This window comes from Aspergillus fischeri, genomic scaffold, assembly GCF_000149645.3.
Source record: "Aspergillus fischeri NRRL 181 1099437636252 genomic scaffold, whole genome shotgun sequence".
Taxonomy (NCBI): Eukaryota; Fungi; Ascomycota; class Eurotiomycetes; order Eurotiales; family Aspergillaceae; genus Aspergillus; species Aspergillus fischeri.
The window spans coordinates 2256419-2277015 of record NW_001509768.1 but is presented as its reverse complement, the minus strand read 5'-3'; the positions used below and the strand labels follow the sequence as shown (position 1 = coordinate 2277015).

The 20597-nt window shown below is 50.9% G+C and overlaps 7 protein-coding genes across 7 annotated transcripts; 5 read left to right on the top strand and 2 right to left on the bottom strand.

The window, feature by feature from the left end:
• Positions 1–1165: 1165 nt before the first annotated feature.
• NFIA_069670 (glycoside hydrolase family 55 protein) lies at positions 1166–3748 on the bottom strand (the record flags this gene model as incomplete). The annotated part of the gene is made up of 5 exons (XM_001263692.1): positions 1166–1918; positions 1973–2449; positions 2503–2868; positions 2925–3346; positions 3403–3748. The coding sequence occupies 5 exons, from the start codon at positions 3746–3748 to the stop codon at positions 1166–1168; spliced, it is 2364 nt and encodes a 787-aa protein (XP_001263693.1).
• A 3762-nt stretch (positions 3749–7510) lies between these two features.
• NFIA_069660 (putative pH signal transduction protein PalI) lies at positions 7511–9668 on the top strand (the record flags this gene model as incomplete). Its single annotated transcript, XM_001263691.1, has 3 exons — positions 7511–7700; positions 7760–9104; positions 9167–9668. 3 exons carry the CDS (start codon positions 7511–7513, stop codon positions 9666–9668), a joined length of 2037 nt encoding a protein of 678 aa, XP_001263692.1.
• A 738-nt stretch (positions 9669–10406) lies between these two features.
• Positions 10407–12404, top strand: NFIA_069650 (potassium channel family protein; the record flags this gene model as incomplete). Its single annotated transcript, XM_001263690.1, has 3 exons — positions 10407–10517; positions 10566–10678; positions 10733–12404. The coding sequence occupies 3 exons, from the start codon at positions 10407–10409 to the stop codon at positions 12402–12404; spliced, it is 1896 nt and encodes a 631-aa protein (XP_001263691.1).
• Positions 12405–14768: 2364 nt separating this feature from the next.
• NFIA_069640 (YoaK family protein) lies at positions 14769–15704 on the top strand (the record flags this gene model as incomplete). Its single annotated transcript, XM_001263689.1, has 2 exons — positions 14769–15033; positions 15085–15704. 2 exons carry the CDS (start codon positions 14769–14771, stop codon positions 15702–15704), a joined length of 885 nt encoding a protein of 294 aa, XP_001263690.1.
• Positions 15705–16497: 793 nt separating this feature from the next.
• Positions 16498–17340, top strand: NFIA_069630 (enoyl-CoA hydratase/isomerase family protein; the record flags this gene model as incomplete). The annotated part of the gene is made up of 1 exon (XM_001263688.1): positions 16498–17340. The coding sequence occupies one exon, from the start codon at positions 16498–16500 to the stop codon at positions 17338–17340; it is 843 nt and encodes a 280-aa protein (XP_001263689.1).
• A 728-nt stretch (positions 17341–18068) lies between these two features.
• NFIA_069620 (M50 family metallopeptidase) lies at positions 18069–19024 on the top strand (the record flags this gene model as incomplete). Its single annotated transcript, XM_001263687.1, has 4 exons — positions 18069–18257; positions 18307–18669; positions 18723–18767; positions 18815–19024. 4 exons carry the CDS (start codon positions 18069–18071, stop codon positions 19022–19024), a joined length of 807 nt encoding a protein of 268 aa, XP_001263688.1.
• Positions 19025–19280: 256 nt separating this feature from the next.
• On the bottom strand, positions 19281–19985 carry NFIA_069610 (uncharacterized protein; the record flags this gene model as incomplete). The annotated part of the gene is made up of 2 exons (XM_001263686.1): positions 19281–19730; positions 19782–19985. 2 exons carry the CDS (start codon positions 19983–19985, stop codon positions 19281–19283), a joined length of 654 nt encoding a protein of 217 aa, XP_001263687.1.
• Between the last annotated feature and the right edge of the window lie 612 nt (positions 19986–20597).

The window sequence follows — 20597 nt, the reverse complement described above, 5'->3', positions numbered from 1 at the left end:
GCTGTACCGCTGCAGACAACCGAAGAATGTATGCGGTGAGCTCACCTTCACATGGATGACCAGAGGCAGAGAATGATATGCGAGGGAGAAATGATAATTCATTGATTGTCATGGGATGAGGAGGCTGTCATGTCCGTATTGTGGATATTGGGTTGGGTGGTTGGAATCTGGAGTCAATGAGCGACTTCCCAGCCTCCTCATCCCAGCCACCTGTAGAGGCAACCGATCAGGATTCAGGAACAACAGATTAGAATCCGACATGGCTCAAGCTGATTGGAAATCTAACAACTGCAAGTTGACTGTGGTTGGATGCATTATAGCGCTTGATGAATTAGGTTTCAATTGCCTTGCTGCTTTGTTGTTTCTGGCTGATACTGATGACGATGTTGTTGTTGCTGTCCAGTTGACCGAAGCCGAGTATCCGCCCGAAGTGGGTTGCGGCCCGATACACCATAAAAGACTTATTATAGGTATCGTCTAATTTATCGATTTCAGAATTATGGAACGTACAGGGTACAGAAATGAGACTTGAGGAACCTCGAACAAGCACGATTTGACGGGCTCTGAGAGAAGGGCGGACAAGTGCATATCTATCCGGTCCTGAAGCTGACAGATGAGACCCTGAACCCTAACCTACGAGTGTGTAATGGTTCTATTTATGAGAACGTACCAAGACCATATATGCAGTTAACAAGTCTTTGTGCCAGCATTGATAAGAATAAGCCTTACGCATCATCGGATTCCATCGTCAGTCACACTCGGGTTGCCTATTTTCAGAGTCTTGGGCCGTACAGGCATACCGACATCATCAAGACCAGTATATAAAACTGCATGGCTTCCACGTTAGTGACTCACGTACGGGTCAGATAATGCAGAGGGTTCCCCAATACTTCAACTATTGATCCCAAACTTATAAACAGATATGTAGAAGACATCAAATAGCTGATCGATCCTGAAGATTGTCTGTTGCAACCGAGAATGGCGAGCTGTTGGCGATTCGAACTACGTAGTAGCCCGCGGGTCCTCCTGATGACTCGCACTGGTCGTATACGATGTGACATATTTCAAGTCTGCATTGCTCAGTAGACATTATCTATTACTTTTAGCGCTCAATTTCATATGTATAACCCATAATCATATCAGCCAATGTATATACCCGTCGCCTTCATGAATTGTACAAATACGCCGCAATGACTCCTCCCCATCCACCGGCATTATCATTTTGCTTTGCTATGGGTGTATTGCCATTGAGCACCATGTTCGTGGTGCTTTTCGTATTGGTCCCATATAGATACAGCGAAGAGGAATCCACGATGCGAATTGCGTTCTGCTGGCAGTCCCCCTGGCAGCTTTGTTTGTTATTGAAGAACACCCAGTTGCAGCCGCCATACAGGAAAAGATTGGACGAGCTGCGAATGAGCTCAAACAGCGCCATTCGGCATGTTGCATCGTTAGCAGCGCATTCGGAGTAGTTGGGATCGCTTGCGATGAGGCTCTGATCCCATGGCGCCGGAGCAAGGAGGTTACCCGGTCCTTGCCAGTACGGCGATTCGCTTTGCTGGAGAGCTGAGAAGACATTGCGTGCGCGTTGGAAGTTGTACTGATACAGAGTGTTGTGCTCAAAGCCCGTGCCCACCAGCCACGTGGCTTTGTTCGCTTCTACCAGCAGGCCGCGGCCGGTTGCGATGGTCTGAGCCCTGCTGCCGTCGAGGTCATGGTCTGCCGTCCATCCCCACATGTTCTCGACGTAGGCTGACGATGTGCTGGTGAGACGCAGCAGTCCCCATGCCGCTCTGCAATCTGCCGGACCTCCTTGACATTTGGTCTCGACTAAGCTGCCAGCAGCACCCCCAATACGGAAATGGGTATTCCAGAATCCGACGTCCCCTTGGCTATTGCCCGCAATATTTACTTCCGCCTAGAGATATGGGTCAATCGAATGTTCAGAACGAGTGTCAGGAGGCATACGTACCACTTGACATCCGGGCAACACATCAGCTACAGTAAACATCATATCGCTCACATGGAGTACTCCGATATCCCCCGGATACCCAAAGCGAACCATAGGGCGGACTGCATTAATATCGGTAAACTTGCTGCCGGACGCGCTGATGGCCGAGGCATAAGCGTCTCCAACAATGCGAATGTTAGCAGGAACGAAGATAGTGTCCGTGACGATGTAGGTGCCGGCCGGAAAGTAAATAACTTTGCAGTCACGATTCTGAGCCAGAATATCGTTGATATTCTTTGTGTCGTCGGTCACACCATCGCCATATACCGGTTTATCAGAAACTGTTTTGATATTCAGGACTTGTTCGGCAGGGAATTCGCTGTATGTCGGCGGAGGCATTATGAAATAGTTCTTCCCACCCGCCAGAAGGTCGGCTACTCGTTTGGTCACCACAGTTTGGCCTTCCACGTGGTTTTTATTGGCGTTACCAGCGGAGTACTTGGGGTTTGTTTAGTTCAAACGCCCTATTCCTAAGTTGAATGAGCTCTTACCAAGTTGCCATGCACCCAAGTGTCCGGCATATTCCCACTAAGCACTGGATTGTTCCCCAGACTGACAGTGGTGCCAGAATTCTCCACATTTTCCAGGATGATCGCATTTCCAGCGCCCCCAGAGTTGGCAGATACGACTAATGAGTTCAACCCGGATCCCTTCGAGTCGATGATGGTCAGGGATCCGGAGGTACCATTGGCGTCTATTCCAACATTCCCATTCTCGAACCGGCATCCGAGGAACACAATGTTCGTTCCTCCAGCTAACACGCCGGTGGATGTCCCACTAAAAGTGAGGTTCTTAAAAACCCATTGTTGTCCACTGAGTTTCATCCCAATAGCGCCCCCATTGAAACGCAGGTCATTCTGCAAATCGATGGCACGTTAACAGACATTCAAACTCTATATCAAAGAGTACCCACCACAATAATGTTACTGTTGTAGTCGTACTGAGTGGTCAGCCCGACGTGTGCATTTGAACCAGTGGGCATGTTGAACACCACATTAGTCAACTGCGTCGCCTGACTCACTGTCCAGTCAACCAGCGCGATGGTTCGTGCTGTATCGACACTGGTTGAATCCAGAATTACATTCTTGAGGCCGATATAAAAGTTGTTTGTGCCCTCGACATTTGGGTCTTTCGCGAAAATAATATGGTCATCGCGGAAATTCGGTGCTGCTTTCAAGACCGGTGGATTTGTCGGGTCCCCGACCAGGACGGTACCCACGAAAAACTGCAAACTGCTTTTCATCAGGTAGGTGCCGCTGGGAAGATACACGATTGCTGGTTGACCAGTTGTGCCCATGCTCCGAGCATTGCGCTTGGGACCGTTGGATGCCCCCGCTGTCTGAATTTCAGCATTTGGTGCTCTGCTTAGATTTTTGAGGAGGCCGGAATACCTTCTATGGCATTTTGAATAGCACCAGCTGCGTCATTTTGGCCGGTGTTATCGGCGCCGAAATCTTTGACCACATTACGAAAGACTGGGTAGTTCTTCTTCACGTCCGTGCTCAGAAACGAGGATTGGCCGTTGTGGGTTATCTTTTCGTACCAAAATCCTGATGAGCCGGTCCCTGCGGCTGTACAAGATGAGCTCTGTTGATTTGGTTGGTGGGTAACATTTGTAGCAGGATTGTGCCATGATTGTGGAGTGTCGTCCTGGACTGTGAAAGGGATTCCACTGCTCAAGTCAGCCTGGATAAGTAGAGGCCGAACACAGGGAAATGTACAGTAGCTGAGGAACATATGTTAGAGGTGGAAAGTAAAAGTCTCCAGATTCCTTGTCCAGCGCTGTTGCGCAGATGCGTGTCGGAAGAAGAAATAATGCTAATACACAGACAACCGCAGGAAAAGACGCCATGTTCAGAGCACCTTGTCTTCGGAACACAGAGCAAGCGAGGGAAAAGGAACAGCTGGGACCGCTTGGACTCCCATAGGAACAAGATGTCGTGGATGAACAACTGTAGAAGGAGAAAAGGAAAAGACAGGACGATCCCCCCGACTTCGCAAGGTCGAGAACGGGTAGTGGAAGCACAGAAGCACACAGATGAAGCAAAATATTGACATGTGGCATTAGATCTTGGTGGACTTGTTTATGTCGCTCGACCCATAAGGCAAGTTGGTCGAGCATACTTGGGTGCGGGTCCCGGCAGGGGCAGGTCTACTGGATTCCGCGTTGCGATGGCCACCCTTAACTGGAATTCTCCTCAGGGTTTAGGAGAATCTAGAACATTGACAATGGAGAAGAGAGACATGGCCGCAAGTACTAGCACTGGCGCGATACTGAGAAGCTTCAGGCTCTTGGCCCGCAGCGGAGTTGCTCATATTGTAATGTTTGTGGTACAGAGAAGGAGGTTTGACCCGATCAGAAGATTGACATTGTCCCAGAAACAATGGAGACCAAGTCAGCAATGTTGACAGACATTCAGAACTGAGACATTGCAGCAGTCCAGGGATGCGGATCGCATGTGTTGATTTTGGTGCATACCGAAGCGGATGAAAGTCAAGGAAATCATGGAATCGTTGGAGTCTGTATTTCCGCACCGGTACTGATGATTATCCATGCGCGTTCTTCTCCCTGATTTTGGAGATATCTCTCCCAATTACTTCTGCTTGTTCTGACCTGCGTCATATTGAGCCTCTCGCGTCTTATTCTGCTTCCCGAGTACTTCCCTTGCTTTGGGCCAGCCGATGCATCCCCTGCGGAGTTAATCTGATTGGCTGTTTATCACATATGGAGGCCCTTTATGTTGCACGGTTAGTAGACAATTATGAAAATTATGATCAAGAGCAATAATGTGTAATCCGGAGAAGACAATATAGACGGATTTGAGCCGACCAGAGGACCAGATGCGAAAGGGCAGCCATACTTGCATGTGTTTCCAGCGCCACCAATTCCAAAGTGCACATAACGCTGCTGTGAGAGTTTTGTGATTGGGAGCCCGTCTCTTGGTCGAGGACGAAGAGAAGTCAGCGGGATGTTGTGACGGTCCTTGGGGAGTAATAGAACGCGTTGGTCATCATCCTCGTCCGGATCGGGTCTGGATCGAAGCCAAGCCGACGCCTTCCAGAAGCCAAGCATGTCGAGGGCGCTCAGGATTCGTGTTGGTACGTGCCCTTGAGGATGAAGTACGATCATATATATGGAGTCAGATGAGCCGAGATAAGATGAACAAACCTAATGAAAATTGTTGGACCAGCTATTTTTTCGACCAGAATGACTGGATAGGTCCTCAAGTTGATCTGCGGGGTATCTTAGCGCAGAGCTTCAATATTCTCCGTGTTCAGGAAGGCACACAGCAGGTTTTGTCTCTTAAATATAGACAGATCTTAATCACCTGTTTCGAGTTGCTCAAGTGTTCCTTAGATGCTGGGCTTGAACGGTAGCCTGCGTCGCAGGTGATGCTTTTTCCTGCAGTGTCACATGAGACCACCCTTCACGCTTTCCACTTGCTCTCACTCTGGAGTAAGTTCTTCAAGCCTCTTTTCCGGTCGAGTGCGCGAGATGACAACCCCCACCCTGCCTAAAAGAAGATGAGACTGGTCGCTGATCGTGCTAGGACGGCCCAATGCATGTAGTTTGGAATCCTTTATTTCACTCTGTTTACGCCTCATTTTTGTGCTACTCATGTGCCACCGGTGCTGAACGTTTGGCGTCCTTGTGTAGCGACTCAACGCTGGCTTTCGGCCAGAATCCTTGATGCCTTAGCAGCTCAACCATATATGGTCAGCAGCTAGGATTCTATGCGCCATGATATATTTGTTGCAGGGAGGGAGTGGGGAAATGCAACATTGATATACAATGTTTATGAGAGCAGACTGGACACATATCCTATCAGAAATCCCTTACTCATGTTCAATGATGGAATGAAGATAGACCCTCTCTGCAGGTTGCATGATGATATTCTGGGGCCGACGCACCAAGCGAATGAATTATCTTGGCCTGAACTGAAAGCTTAGAATGTTCCACAGCAGACATCAACTTCAACTAGTTGTCAAGTTTTCTGAGATGAGCTTAATAGGGGCGCGCAATCCGTCTACAGTCTACAGAGTACAGATTATGATTTTGTCTGTGGCTCTTTTGTCTTATCTTCGCCATCGTTCATGGACCCACCCTTCTGAATATAGATAGGCTTCTGGAAAAGATCCACCAAAGAACCCACCAATCCGGGGTGTGTACTCCGTAAGAGTGCACTGTTACGGTGTTGATAACTTGGTGGCACGCTCCCCCGGACTTTCGCCGTAGGAGTTTGAACTCAAGTACACGGACATCTGAAGGGATTGCGGGTTAACTTCAAAGTAGATTCGTTTGATGCTCCCTATACGAGGCTCAAAGTTCATCTGTCAATTTTGTTCACCATGAGATTACTGGATTATTGACCAGAGACTTCCATTCTCTTCAATCTTCATGGTCTGATCAGTAACAACAGTCTGACGGCGGGTACAACTTTCAAATTGCGTTTGCACTAGTCTTCCTTGGTTCATTGCACGAGTCTTGCTCAAACAACGTGGAGATACAGAAAATTGCCAGAGAAATGTGTCAACATGAACCAAAGCAGAAGTCGATTGAATATGGATTTATCTAGTATCTATCTACAAGTTCAGCACATGCGCTCGTTGATCATACTGCAGGTCCAACAAGACTATCACGTGAACCACCATTGAAGGGCTTGAAATCAGGATACTCATTTATTGCTAGCGTAATCTCACACGCATGGCTAATTGGAAAATATCAGCCCCACATAACGGTCATCTGTGGTAGAACAAATCAGGGGAGAAAAACCTTGCCTAGAGACATTGGAAGGATGTTCTCAATGACAATGAAATTAGCATGGCCGACTCCGCCACAAAGAGGGTACAAGACAGGGAGGAGGACTGGAAAGGCAACAGCGTAAAAGCAGTAATTAATAGATATTGATCATCAATGTAGGCGATACCAAAGTCCGAGACTCCTATTTCTACAATAATATTGAAACAGTCGTGGAGTATTCTATAAAGTTCAGTCAAAGATAGCAAAATCGAAGTGTAAGTGGCGACCATGGACGCCTGAGGCAGCCGCCCGCTCGTTTGGAAGAAGTCATCCGTAATGCGCAGCAATAATTGCATACTAACTACGGAGTAGTCCGCTTAAGTAGACTTTGTCAGAGCCAAAGCCAGACTGGCTACTTCTTCTTCCCTCAGTTAAAGATAGCTATCTGTTCCTCATCCTGTGACCTATCCCCTGTTATATGATTTTGAGGGTCCGATTATCGAAACTGATGTAGATTGTCTGGCCTTTGATCTGCCCCTTCTCATCTCTTATCGTACCCACTGGATCTTCCGCCCCGAGTTTCAGGAGAAGAGCAAGCAATGTCACCTTCAATCCTGTGATTTCCAGGTTCTGCGTCGACCGCGTGTGTCGCTGTCATCCAGGATTCCGTCACCTATCTTGACCACCCTTCCCTTGGTCGCTCTCCAACTGTCCTTCACGTCTCTCGTTAACGGCGAAGTCGCCGCCCCTCTTCCACCATGTTACTCAAACCTGCAACGCCCCTCACCATCCTTCTCCTGGCGGCCTTTGTTCTCTTGCTTCTTTCCGTTCTTTCCACCCCAATTATCCAGGGTATCCCTTTAGCGACTTTCAATCATGTGGACTATGGTGTCTTCGGCTTTTGCAAGGCCGGCCAATGCACCGACATCCATATCGGCTACACTACTGGTATGTGGTTTCGCCCATACAGCAGCAGGTTGGCGGCTACCGTAGCTGACATCCTTCAGACGAAATTTCAAACACCGACAATAGCGAGTTCGATCTGCCATCGAGTACTCGAAGGTCCCTATCCTCCATTCTGATCGTTCACCCGGTCGCCGCCTTTCTCACCCTCGTTTGCCTTTGCCTCGCCGCGGCTGCTCACCTACACGCCCCGTCGCATTCGCCTCGATATCTTCTGGCGCTCTTGATCCTCCTGCTTCCGACACTCCTCGTTTCCCTCCTCGCCTTCTTGGTGGACATTCTTCTTTTTGTACCGCATCTAGGATGGGGAGGCTGGATTGTATTGGGTGCCACAATTCTGCTGGTGATCAGCGGCGTGGTCACTTGCGCGATGCGTCGGACTCTGGTTAGTCGCAAAGCGAGAAAGAGGCGAATCGCAGAGAATGCCGAAATGAGTGGGGTGAATTACTACAACCGACAGAATGCGGCGGCGGCGGCGGCTGTCGCCAGCGGATTCACTGGTCCAAGATCAGAGGCCTTGAACGCCGAAGCGAAAGAGGCCATTGTTACCACCTCCCCTAATTCAGAGTCCGGCCCCATGTTCGCTACCTTCCGCACGACGACACATTCTAGCGATGATGACCAAACGCCTCTCAATTCTCAGGTAGCTCCGACTGATATTCCTGCGCCAGATAGTCAGTATGCTGCACGAGGCCACGGCGATGGAGTGCCCTCGAGTGCACCTTTCGACGAGTCAAGAAACCATCCATATGCAGGTTCCTACGGCCCAGGGCCTCGGATGCGACCTGGACCTGGTGATCCTCGCTTACGTCCCCAGTATTCGGACGGCAGTATGGGGTCGCGACGAGGGCCGCCTCCGCCCGGTTTCGCTCCTCGTGGAAGAGGTGGATACCCTCCTCGTGGAGGCTATGGTCGGGGAGGTCCCTACGGAGGTCCCAGAGGACCTCCGCCCAATGGTAGGGGCGGGCCAATGGGCCCCATGCGAGGAGCCCCTTCAGGTATGATGGGACGGGGGCAGCGGGGTCCAAATCCTGCGGGCTACGGTTACGGCCCCGTCTCAGGAGGCCTCAATCCTGGCTACGATGCCTACAACTACGGACCGGGCCCGAGACCGTCACAACGGCCTGGTGAAAACGGTTCCGACTATCGTGGGCCGTCACCTGTTGGAGCAGCGCGACAGCCCTCCCCGGGTACAATTGGCATGGCAGTGTCGCCGTCAGAAACAGCGCCAATCGGCCGAGCGATCGAAATGACATCGCAACCCAGGCACACGGACTCTGCTGTCGAACTGGGCCCCGATGCAGTGTCGGAGGAGGAGCAGCCACATGCGGTGTCCAACGACGGACACCCGGAGCCTCTCAGCCCTTCGAGTCTGTATAGCCGATCAGCGTGAGATATTGCCCTACACTCAAGACCCTTGCTCTTGCTTCTTGCTAATTTAGCCGATCCAGATCATACATACCTCCCCGCGCTGGCTGGACTCCGGCTGATCTTCGCGTCGGGCCTTCACCTTCGCCAGTTCATGCTCTTGGAGGAAATCATCCAGCTTCGCACGCTCGTTCCAATTCGGGGGACAATTACTATGAAGACGTGGATCCTCGTTTCGCTGAGCCACATCAACCAGCGGCAGCCAACCGTGCACTGCCATCTGCTCTGACTCCGGGTGCTGGTGAGCCCAAACTGATGGATGACTTGGCCGAAGCCCCTGGCTCACCTACTACTAGCGAGATAAGTCATTTCACCTCCATTTCCGAGCGGCCTATCAATCCTCGATGGCGTCCGCCGCCGCCGCCAGCTCTTCCCGCCCAGCAAAGACAAAACGTATTGCTAGAAAACAACCCTGACTTTGATCTCCGCGCCGGCGGTATTGGTCGAGCCGGCGCTACTGGTGTCGGTGGACGCATGCCACCGATGTCGATACCCCGAGAACCCTCACGATACCCTCTGCCATGATCAACTTGGTAATTTTTCTTTCGTTGTTGCAATTTTGATTTTACGCTGGCCATTTAAAAAAAATAGCCATGCACAAGCTATGTTGGGTGATTGGAGTTTTGGAGTCTTCCCTGCTATGGTGTCCATCTTCGTTCCTCTTCTTTCACCGTGCCTTTCTTCTCAATACATTTTGTCCGCTTCTTCACGCATATGGCATTGCACATAAACCCCCTTTCGTCATCGCCCTTATATCAAGTGGACTGGCGCCATGTACAAACTTGGAACGATCCTATGTGTCAGGCAGGACCGTATATGATGGAAATTTGTTTGAAACTGTCTTGCTAGCTCTCCTTCGCTTACTCTTCCCATGTGTTTTTTTTCCTTCAATCCATTTGTATCCATGATACTGTCCTCTTGATGTATCATTTCCTTGGACAGCACTAGGGAAGTGAAATATGTATATTCGCGGATCGAACCGCTTTTCAATCAAGTTGGTCCTTGGCCTTGTGGATGACAGACTGCCACCACGTGACGTGACGTTGTGGATGACGGCGGTGTTGATTTCCGGATGACGGAAACATCTTGCGTAGCAGCTGCAGTGATCAGCTTGATCTTTGCCCTCGTTCTGCGAGGGCTCAAGGGTGATTGCTTGAATGTGGTCCTGTCATTGAAAATGAATGTGCAAGCATACATTGATTAGTATGAGTTCGACAGACCCGACTCAGGCTAGGGGCAGAGCACTGTGGGAATCTCGACACCATGGTCAACGAGAATGCTCAGGACGAGGCGCAGAATATCATTGAGGAAGTCCCTCATCATGCTCTTTCCGCCTGGTGGTGGCTCGCAAGCACTGCGTATCCTCTTTTAGCTGTACGTTGATGACTTCGGGAAGAAGATGATGTTAACGTCTTCCATCAGGGCACTCTGGGACCAATGGCTAGCGCGTTCAGCATATGCTCTTTGTCCCAGGAATGGAGTATGGAGTCCGAGGCGGGCAATGGACAGACAAGGGGCATCGGGGATCCGGATTGGTACGTATACGAACACATAAATGACCGGAACTTGTGAGCTTAAAGAAGTGTCAGGGTCATTGTGGTCAATGCGATATCACTTGGCTGCGCCATTATGTCGAATTTTGTCCTTTTGTGGGGAATGGCGCGGCGCATCGCGTTCTCTATTGCGCAGCCTATAATCATAATTGGCTGGTATATTTCATCCTTGCTCTTGACCTGCCTGCTGTGTATTTTTGCAGCATCGAAAGTACAAACCGGCTCGGATAGCGGTAGGCATCGGTGGCTCACTGGATCCTACTATTATGGAGCTTTTGCAGCAGGGCTATACTTTGTGCTCTCTTCCCTCCTCCTAATTACCGTCTACGGGGCCTATCGGGGCCACTACAGCCGCGAATTTCGACTGACGACCAGCCAGCGGAGTCTGATGCTGCAAACCATTCTTTTTCTCATCTACCTCCTCGGCGGAGCTGCTGTGTACGCAAGGATTGAAGGCTGGAGGTATCTCGATGCTGTGTATTGGGCGGATTTTACGCTCCTGACTATTGGTATCGGTGACTTTGCTCCCAAGACGCATAAAGGACGGGGGCTTTTGTTTCCGTATGCCGTCGGAGGTATTCTGATTTTGGGGTTGATCGTGGGCTCCATCCGCGCGCAAATGCTCGAGAAGGGACGGCAGAAGATGGCGGAATCTGTGACAGAAAGGACACGCCGGTTCCTCGTACGCGAAGCAGTATCTGACCATCAACACCTGCGGGATGTGGTCCCACGCTTGCAGCCGGAAAGGGACGAGAGTGACCGAGACCGACAACGGCGGGAGTTCCAGTTGATGCGACGTGTGCGGCAGGTTGCCACGCTCGAGCGAAAATGGATCTCACTCGCCACGTCGTTGACCGTGTGGACGATGCTCTGGTTCTTGGGAGCGATCGCCTTTTGGCTCCCTGGACAGAATGAAAAGTTAACGTATTTTGAGGCGCTGTATTTTGCCTACACAACTTTGTTCACTATCGGTTATGGGGACTTTCACGCTACTTCCGAATGGGAACGGTCATTCTTTGTTTTCTGGACGTTGCTCGCTGTTCCGACGGTGACGTTGCTCATTGCCAACGTTGGTGACACGTTGGTACGGACGATCCGCGATTTCACAATCTACCTTGGGGAGCTGACCATTCTGCCTGGGGATAAACCTATCAGGGAATTGATCAAAGATCTGTCCCGCCTTTCGTGGGAAGAGAGATTCCTTACCGAGGCTGTCGCGGACAAGAAGCCTGACGAGGTGGACGTTGAGGAGGCTGCTGCCACCGCTGCTGCCACGGCAGCCGGGAACGCAGATCAGGTTGACCAGGGAGAAGAGGAGGAGCGCAACGCGATTGAGGCAGACGAACACAAGAAAGAAGAATCGGCTCGGGCACGGGGAGACGTCACTGCGGAAACAATACATCACCACCACTACTTGTTGTTTCGGGAAGTACGCAGGATGATGGACTACGCCACGCGCAATTTGCACAAGGAGTTCAATTACCAAGAGTGGGAGTATTTCCTTAATCTCATAGCCAGCGAAGGAGGTGAAACAGATGGAGAGGAAGGGGATCCGAAATGGGATTGGACTGGTTACAAGAGTCCGTTGTTAGGACAGAAGACGGAGGTGCAATGGTTACTGGAGGCGCTAACCGAAGCGCTGGAGAGGGAGTTGAGGAAGGCCAGCCGGGGATATCACTCGCCTGAGCAGAGCGAGTCTGAAAAATAAGCTGACTGCATGTCGATGCGTGTGACTGGACCGCACGGATGTCTACCTCGAGTTTGACGGCAGCCTTGGAAGAATTGTGCGAGGATGCCCTGCAAGAATAACTACCGGATGATGGCCACCTGGCCTCAACGTTCGGGGCTCTTTACAAATGTAGCACAAACTACGATCTCACGCCATTCCCTTGACCGACATCTCTGGCAGACGATTGTTTCTGGTCAGCCGGATTTTGAATGAGCAGCCTATTACATGTGCGGACCATGGCATGCTGTCTATTACCCCTAGCACCAACGCGTGGCAGAAATGCAGTCGATCGGTCATTCTGCTGCAGGCAAGCAGGATCTGGAGTCGACCACAATCATGAATAGATAGGGCTCACCCCGCAAATGTGAAACTGAAGGTAGCACTAATAGACACGCTTTGCAGCGCCAAGGTCTTCATTGAAAGTCCGTAACCAAAGGGGATATCGTCATTTCCCGCGGGCCCGTCCCTAAGATATTGACGCTTTAGATAACAGAATATATCGAGGGGTAGTGGGGACGTGGCCGTGGCCCCGTGGGGCACTGGCGTATAGAATCGCTAATTCGCTATATCAATACGGAGCAATGTTCCGAATAGCTTCAGATTACAGATCCCCCGACCCCCACAATACCCAATCTAGCAGATTAGGATCTTCCAGTACTTTCGAGGATTAGAATAGAAGAGTAGAAGAGGTGAGACGTGCACTCGTGATATGGCCCTTTTAGGCATTTTAGGCAATTACCAGGATGTCCGACGGGAGTTGAACCGCTATGCCTTATCTGAGAACTCTCGACGCAGACTTGGCAAAGCATGACGAAGTGTCGAACGGGTCGCCAAGTCGAAGAAGATGGAATATTAGTAGTCAAAAGAGAGCAAATGACATCAATTGACAGTTTCTGTCCATATGTCCGAATATCGGAATGCTAGACTGCTACGCGGGTGGCGCCCACCAAGATTCAGCAGTTCACGCTTTCAAGATTCACTAGTTCCAAGACTATGGCGACTCTTTCTTATCAGGCAAAGGTAATCTGGAATTCTGACGTAGCCAGAGATAAACAATTGAGAGCATCCAATCAGAGATACATGGATCCATGCTCAGTCAGAGCAAACAGTCACCAGAATAAGCAAAGACACAGACTCAAGTTGGCAAATTACAGCGAATGTACCCACCTGATTTTCTTGGCTGGAACGCCCCAAGATCCCTCTTTTCACAAGTGAGTGTTGATCCTTTTCGTATTCAGCAAAAGCACACTAGTTAACTGGCGGACTGGTGGACTGGCGGAGGAGGCTGTGCAATATCGTGCATTGCAGATATACAGTTAGCACTACGTCTCGGACAAGACTCACTAAAACAACTATATAAATTTAGCTGTCTATCTTATGGCGATCCTTCCTTGGCACCTGGGCTAGGGGGGTTATTCTGAAATCTGCACCCACAGGATGGACCAGTCTGGGCAGAATGCTCCGGATCATTGAAGGAATTAGGCTCCCGTAAGGCCTACTTGTCTAACTTTTCTCCTTTTCTCCTGTTCTCCTGTTCTCATCTTGAAACCCCTGAGAGTATCAACAGATGTCTGGAGACTTTGGGTGTGATCTAGACATTCGATGGTCCGCGACTCCGCCTCAGCTGTGAGTAGGCAAGGCCAACACAGTCAGCAATCATCATCCAGCCCAGATCTTTCGTCAGACGCGGATTGGAGTCAATGGACACGAGGGGATGCCTGAACCAGCTGCTTGGCAGTCCCCACAGTGAGATTCCAAAGGCCCAAGGAGGCCTGAAACCTTGGTTGATGCCAACAATCTGGGCGAGAATCCTCACCGCGCGGTTGTTATCGTGCCAAGCAGCGCCAAGAGGAATGCTTGCGATGCATCTGAAGTGATTGGCGCGGAAACAGTACACTGACGAGATTGATCATATTGGATCTTTGTTCAGGATACCTGATACGGCAGATCCGGGACGATTCCGATTCTAGACATCAGATTCTCTGCCTTTGGCGGCCAGGCTCCAGCAGTGTAACCCTATCCTCCAGCCCCATTCGTGGTATGGTGGTGCACTGTTCCGAGCCACGAGGCAGGTGGTGGCTCGGCCATGTTCCGTTGAGGATATACAGATTTGCCTGATGTGACAAGAAAGGATCGTCCTGAATGCGCAGCATCCCACATCTTCTCAACCCAATCTTGGCTGTGTGGGATGTTTCAGCTCGTTTGGCTTGCTCCTCCGTCGGAGGGATGCATAAAAGGGGGAGGATTTCCTGAATCCTGCGTAATGGCGATTAAGATTATTCCTCGAGCCAATAAATCGGTTAGCAGTTTCCACGAACGAGTGTCCTCATAGATCCATAGAACATGGCGTTTGACGATCCACCTCAACCGGACGACTCCAAGGACCGACCCGGTCTTTGGTCTGCCGGGCACAGTACCGCTGTCTCACTTCAGCCCGCCGATGAGATTTCCGGCTCGGAGGGTTTTCGCTCGACCCTCATCCGGCACTTCTCTGCCGACATCAATACCAAATACACCGATCTGCTCCTTATCGTCTGCGGTTTCGTAAGCGGCCTCGTCGATGGCCTGTGCTTCAACGCATGGGGCAGTTTTGCCAGCATGCAGACCGGTCCGTGACCAAGTTCCCTATGAATACAATCAGCCACTGACATAGCTGAAGGCAACACCGTCTTCATCGCCCTGGGCGCCAGCGGCCAACCAGTCTACCCAGCCTACCTCTGGGCCAAGTCCCTCGTCGCCGTTGCCGTCTTCATCCTCTCCATGATCGTTTACATTTACTTCTCACGTCTGCTGAGTCCTCGCCGCCGCTCGACCCTCATCCTGTCCTTCAGCGCGCAGACCCTGGCCCTGATGGCCGCCGCGATCCTCGTCGAGACTGGCACCGTCAGCCGGCGTGCGGAGGACCCCCGCGCCCCGATCCAATGGATGCAGATTCTCCCCATCTCGTTACTTTCCTTCCAGGCTGCGGGTCAGATCGTGGCGTCACGGATCCTCGCCTACGACGAGATCCCGACTGTCGTCCTGACGACACTCCTGTGCGACTTGCTCGTCGACAAGGACTTGCTGGCGCGCGGGTGGACATCCAACCCACGGCGGAACCGCCGCGTCGGCGGCTTCCTGGCGCTCTTCCTGGGCGCCATGACGGCGGGAGGGCTGAGCAAGGTGACGGACATGGCTGCCAGTCTGTGGTTTGCAATGGTGTTGAAGTTGGGAATCGTCATTGCTTGGTTTGTATGGAAAGCTGAGGGAAGCAGGAAGCAAGGCAAGGGGGAGGTTTGATCTGTTTTGTTTCTTTCTCTTTTGCAAACGACTTATGACTACCTGTGACATTTGGGATGGATTCATTGTCGAGCGAAGCGTACTGTTGGCTTAGCATGTGGGCGTCTCCTTTTCTCTTGCTGTCTTGGCGTTCAACCTGGTTGGTCCGAATCAATACATTTCCGGCTTTCTGATTGATGCGAAAACTGTGACGTGCTGTACTAGTTGCTCATCTATGATGTAGTAGAGGGGCTGATACTCCACAAGGACGATTATTATCTTAGTCAAGAACTCAATACCGAGTAACTATAGCTTCATGGATACTAGGGGAAGCCCCAGAGTACCTATATATTATAGGAACTACCCTCGAATTACTATAATCCATAGTCCCAATTCACAGCATAAGGAGGGTGTCTGATCTGCCCCCTGGTAAATATTAGCTTCGTCCCCGGTCCGACGTTGCACTCCCCAGGTTCTCATGCTGAAACTTGACTCCTAGGTACATTGGCTGCCATACAAAATGAATGCTATACCTAGGTACCTCTACTATGTTACGCCACCCTGCATCTGATTAAGGATGAAGCTTTCCGGTTGAATATCTACTGCTTAGCATACTGCTTTGCTCTGCAGGCTGCAGCCTCAGCGATTGCGACCGGCTGCAATTTGTACATGTTTGTTCTTACATTCCAGCACAGGACAATGTCATCACCTCGGTCCAACACAGGTACCTTAACCGAGGCTCGTATTCACCATAAATGACCTCCAACTCAATACAAGACAGCAAACTAATCATTCAACCCATACGGAGTATAAAATGACACAATCAATCCTCACCACCATTCAAGACGGCATCACAACCATCACCATCAACCGCCCTCACCGCCGCAATGCCGTCGACCCCCCAACCGCCAAAGCCCTCTACAACGCCCTCCTAGCCTTCGACGCCGACCCCGCCCAGAAAATCTGCATCCTCACCGGCGCCGGCGGGACCTTTTGCGCCGGCGCTGATCTCCACGCCGTCGCCGCAGCCGGGACCGGATCCTCACCATCCACACTGACAGCGCAGGAGAACCTCCAGCCTGTCCCTGTCTCGTCCGGCAAAGATGAGCATGTCCCATCCCTAGGACCAATGGGTCCTACCCGGCTGCACATTTCCAAACCCCTCATTGCAGCGATAGCCGGCCACGCCGTCGCAGGCGGGCTGGAGCTCGCGCTGCTGGCTGACCTGCGCATCGTCGAGGAGGACGCCGTCCTGGGTGTCTTCTGTCGGCGATGGGGCGTCCCGCTTATCGACGGCGGGACGGTACGGCTGCAGGCGATTGTGGGGTTGGGACGGGCTTTGGATCTGATTCTCACTGGGCGGGGGGTCGGGGGGCGCGAGGCGCTGGGCATGGGGTTGGTGAGTCGGGTAGTTGCGAGGGGGAAGGGGGTGGAGGAGGCGATGGTGTTGGCGAGGGAGTTGATGCGGTTTCCGGAGAGGTGTATGAATGTTGATCGGGGGAGTTGCTATTATAGTGCGTACGCCGCGGGATCGATGGAGGATGCGCTGCGGAGGGAGTTTGAGATGGGGTCGAGTGTGTTGGCGACAGAGAGTGTGCGGGGGGCGGCGAGGTTTAGGGATGGGGAGGGGAGGCATGGGCGGTTTGAGAAGTTGTAGGGGCTCTTGTCTTCTAGTTATATTGTTGTATCGATGCCATCCTGCAGTGCAACGGACTCGCTCAAATTCGACTGCCTTGACTACTAGCAACGTACACGGCCGACAGTCTGACCATTGGTTTCAGTACATGAACCAGACTGTCGGCAATGAAGCTATTAGCGTCCATGATGGCTCATTCTCCTCTATCATAGTCATAATGATACTAGCGTAGTGTGAAGATCTCCACCGAAGAAGCTTCGCCATGGAGGCGGTGTTAGCGTTGGGCCCGGCGGTGGAGCGATGACTCAAATCCAACATCAATCGTTGCTGGTATCATATGGCGTCAGTGACGCTCGAATTAGCAGATATCTTAAGCAATATTTATTGCTTTTAAGCACAGAGTACGCAGATAGTAAGCTCTTCAGGATGAAGTTGATCTAAAAAGAATGCAGATCTATACTTGCTTCTGGCCAATCATACAACAGTTGAAAATTTCTCAATATCATTGGCCAGTTTACAGTATCCACAAGCCAAATACTAAAAATAGGCTTATATCAGCCACCCACTAGCCGGAATGGGACAAGTGTTTACTGCGGCGCAAGGATTTGCAATTGGACGCGTAGGCACCAGGCAGTCAGGCATGACTATGATCACGAGGAAGAAATAAAAGCTTCAATTGCTACCTTGACACTTACACCTTCAGTCGATTCAGTCGATTTCAGATCAACATCAAACATAGACAAATCAAAATGGCACCGTATGCAGCCCTCGCCAAAAGCGTACTCGAGGAACAGGTCTCACAGCCTCATCTCCTCAAGCGAGATCTCTCAGTCAACCACACTCAAGCAGTAACCTTGGGTGTCATGGGAGCGTACGTGGTTGTCATCGCACTGCTTTGGAACTTACCCTACGTCCGCTGGTCGTTATGGCCTTTCAAGGTACAAACCCCCTACCTCCATTTACCATCTGCTTAACTAATGAAAACAGATGCTGGTCATCGCCTTCCATGAATTCGGCCATGCCATCACCGCATGCTGCACAGGAGGCAGAGTAAAGTCCATCTCATTAGACCCGCATGAAGGGGGCGTCACGCACATGCAGGGCGGTATCAGCGCCATCACCCTGCCCGCAGGATACCTAGGCTCATCCATCATCGGCGCTTTGCTGATCTTCGCTGGGTTTGACATTGTCGCAAGCAAGGTGGCGAGTATTATCCTGGGGGTGTGCTTCTTGCTTACCCTGTGGTGGGCGCGGAGGGACTGGTTGACTATCGTGACGATTCTGATGGCCGTCGGGTTACTGGTTGCGTGTTGGTTTATCGTTCATGGGGAGGCGTTGCGGTGGGTTGTGGTATGTTTTTTCCTCCTGACCTTATTCTGTTGGCATGGTGCTAACCTCCGTAGCTGTTTATCGGAGTCATGTCAGCGCTTTACAGCGTCTGGGATATTGTACGTCCTCCGTCTGTTGTTTCAAAAGCTCATGCTAATGTGGACAGTGTGACGATCTCATTCTCCGCAAAGTCAATACTTCCGATGCGAGTGTCTTCGCGCAGAGATATGGTGGCTCTTCTCGCTGCTGGGGCGTCATTTGGTCCATTATTTCCCTGGGGTTCATGGCTGTTGGCATTGTGGCTGCCATTGCGGCGTTTCCCCAGTCGTTCAGCGAGCAGCAGGAGCAATCCAAGCATTTCATTCCGACACGGTGAACTGTGAGCTTAATGGCTATGAGTGATGATAATGACGACTTTTTGATTCTTGTCTGTTTGTGGATGGTGTTTGTTTTGCATGTATAGAATTCATCTTTGTTTACTTGAGACCGCAGCCTCAGGCAACGTGTCTTGCCGAATGCGGATTGCAACTTCCATTAAGATTTCAGTTTTTCAGCGCAACCACCCAGTCTTCGTCTGATAGAACATTTTACATGATATACTATTACAACCAATTCTCTCGAATACAGATCCACTACCTCCCCACTGGAACGTGTCTCAACCGAAGCTTCACCCACTGTGTCCCCTCCGGCAACACATACTCATCTCGATCAAAGTACAACATCCACACCCCTCTCACTCCACCTTCAGATTCCGCAATCCCCAACTCCAACGCCTCTTTCTCTCTGGCTTGCTGTTCGGGCGACTTTACAGCCAGCCATCGTTGCCGTTGTTCCAGCGTAACATATCCACTCTCGACATCAAGTAGATCAAACGGTCCACAGATATGGCCCTGTGTATCTCCCTTCCCTCCATACCGCATCTCATTCGTCTCCACATCTAGAAACACCCAACGAGCGAGAGGCGGCGTCTCCCCGCTTAATGTGATCAGTCCGGATGTATTATCGGGAGGAAAATCGGGGTGTGTATAGAAGTGGCCGTCGAAGGGGGTCATTGTTGTAGGTGGTTGTTTGGTTACGTATAACTATTTACGTTCAACAGTAGTGCAAGGTGAGTATGGGTCTGAGTAGCTTACCTTTCCATCTTCCTCGAGATATACCCGTGCATTGTGTAGTTGGTCGCGCTGTTCCGGCGTTTCTTCGTTCGTGTAACACTCTGCGAGGAGATGGCCTCGTTGTCTCTTGGCGTGCTGGCGAGCAGATTCAGGGCTATTGGAGCTCTGGTCCATGTTTAACATTGCTGGGGCTATTGCGCCCATTAAGGCGAGGCCGAGGACCATGATGTGGATTTGTGGTGGATGTAGTGAAATGGTGTCGCGGATTGACTTGGGCAGATGTATGGAACATGCAGCTCCCGCCAGTTAATGGAGCTAAATAATAAAGTTAGCTTTCAGTGTCGGTGTTCAATTGACAGACAATGCCGTTGTCCATGGTGGTTGTGGTTCTTTAGGTACACTTGGTCCCTGATCGACGGAAACGGAAATGGAGGTATCCCCATTCCCCACAACACAAGATGCAACATAACCCACAGATGACATAGAGAGATAATCCTGTTGTTGCTTCAATATTTCAACTTATCTTGCTCATTGCTGTTCGTTATTTCTGCAGCTGTACACTTCCATATCTCAATATCAACCACAAAATGAGCGATCGAAAATGGCAGGATGCTCCGAGGTATGTATCAAGTCAGGTTAATATAGGTGCTATAGCTGACAAGACCAAGTACCCCAGCAGAAATCCAAGACGAGCCAATGCAAGAAACCACAGAAAAAACCACGGTGGTCAAACCAACTGGTAGCGAGCCGACCGCTGAACCAACGACGAAACGGGACGATGGCAAGAGGGAGAGTGTCAACATCAAGATCCATCTGAATGTCCATGCCAAGGTGAAA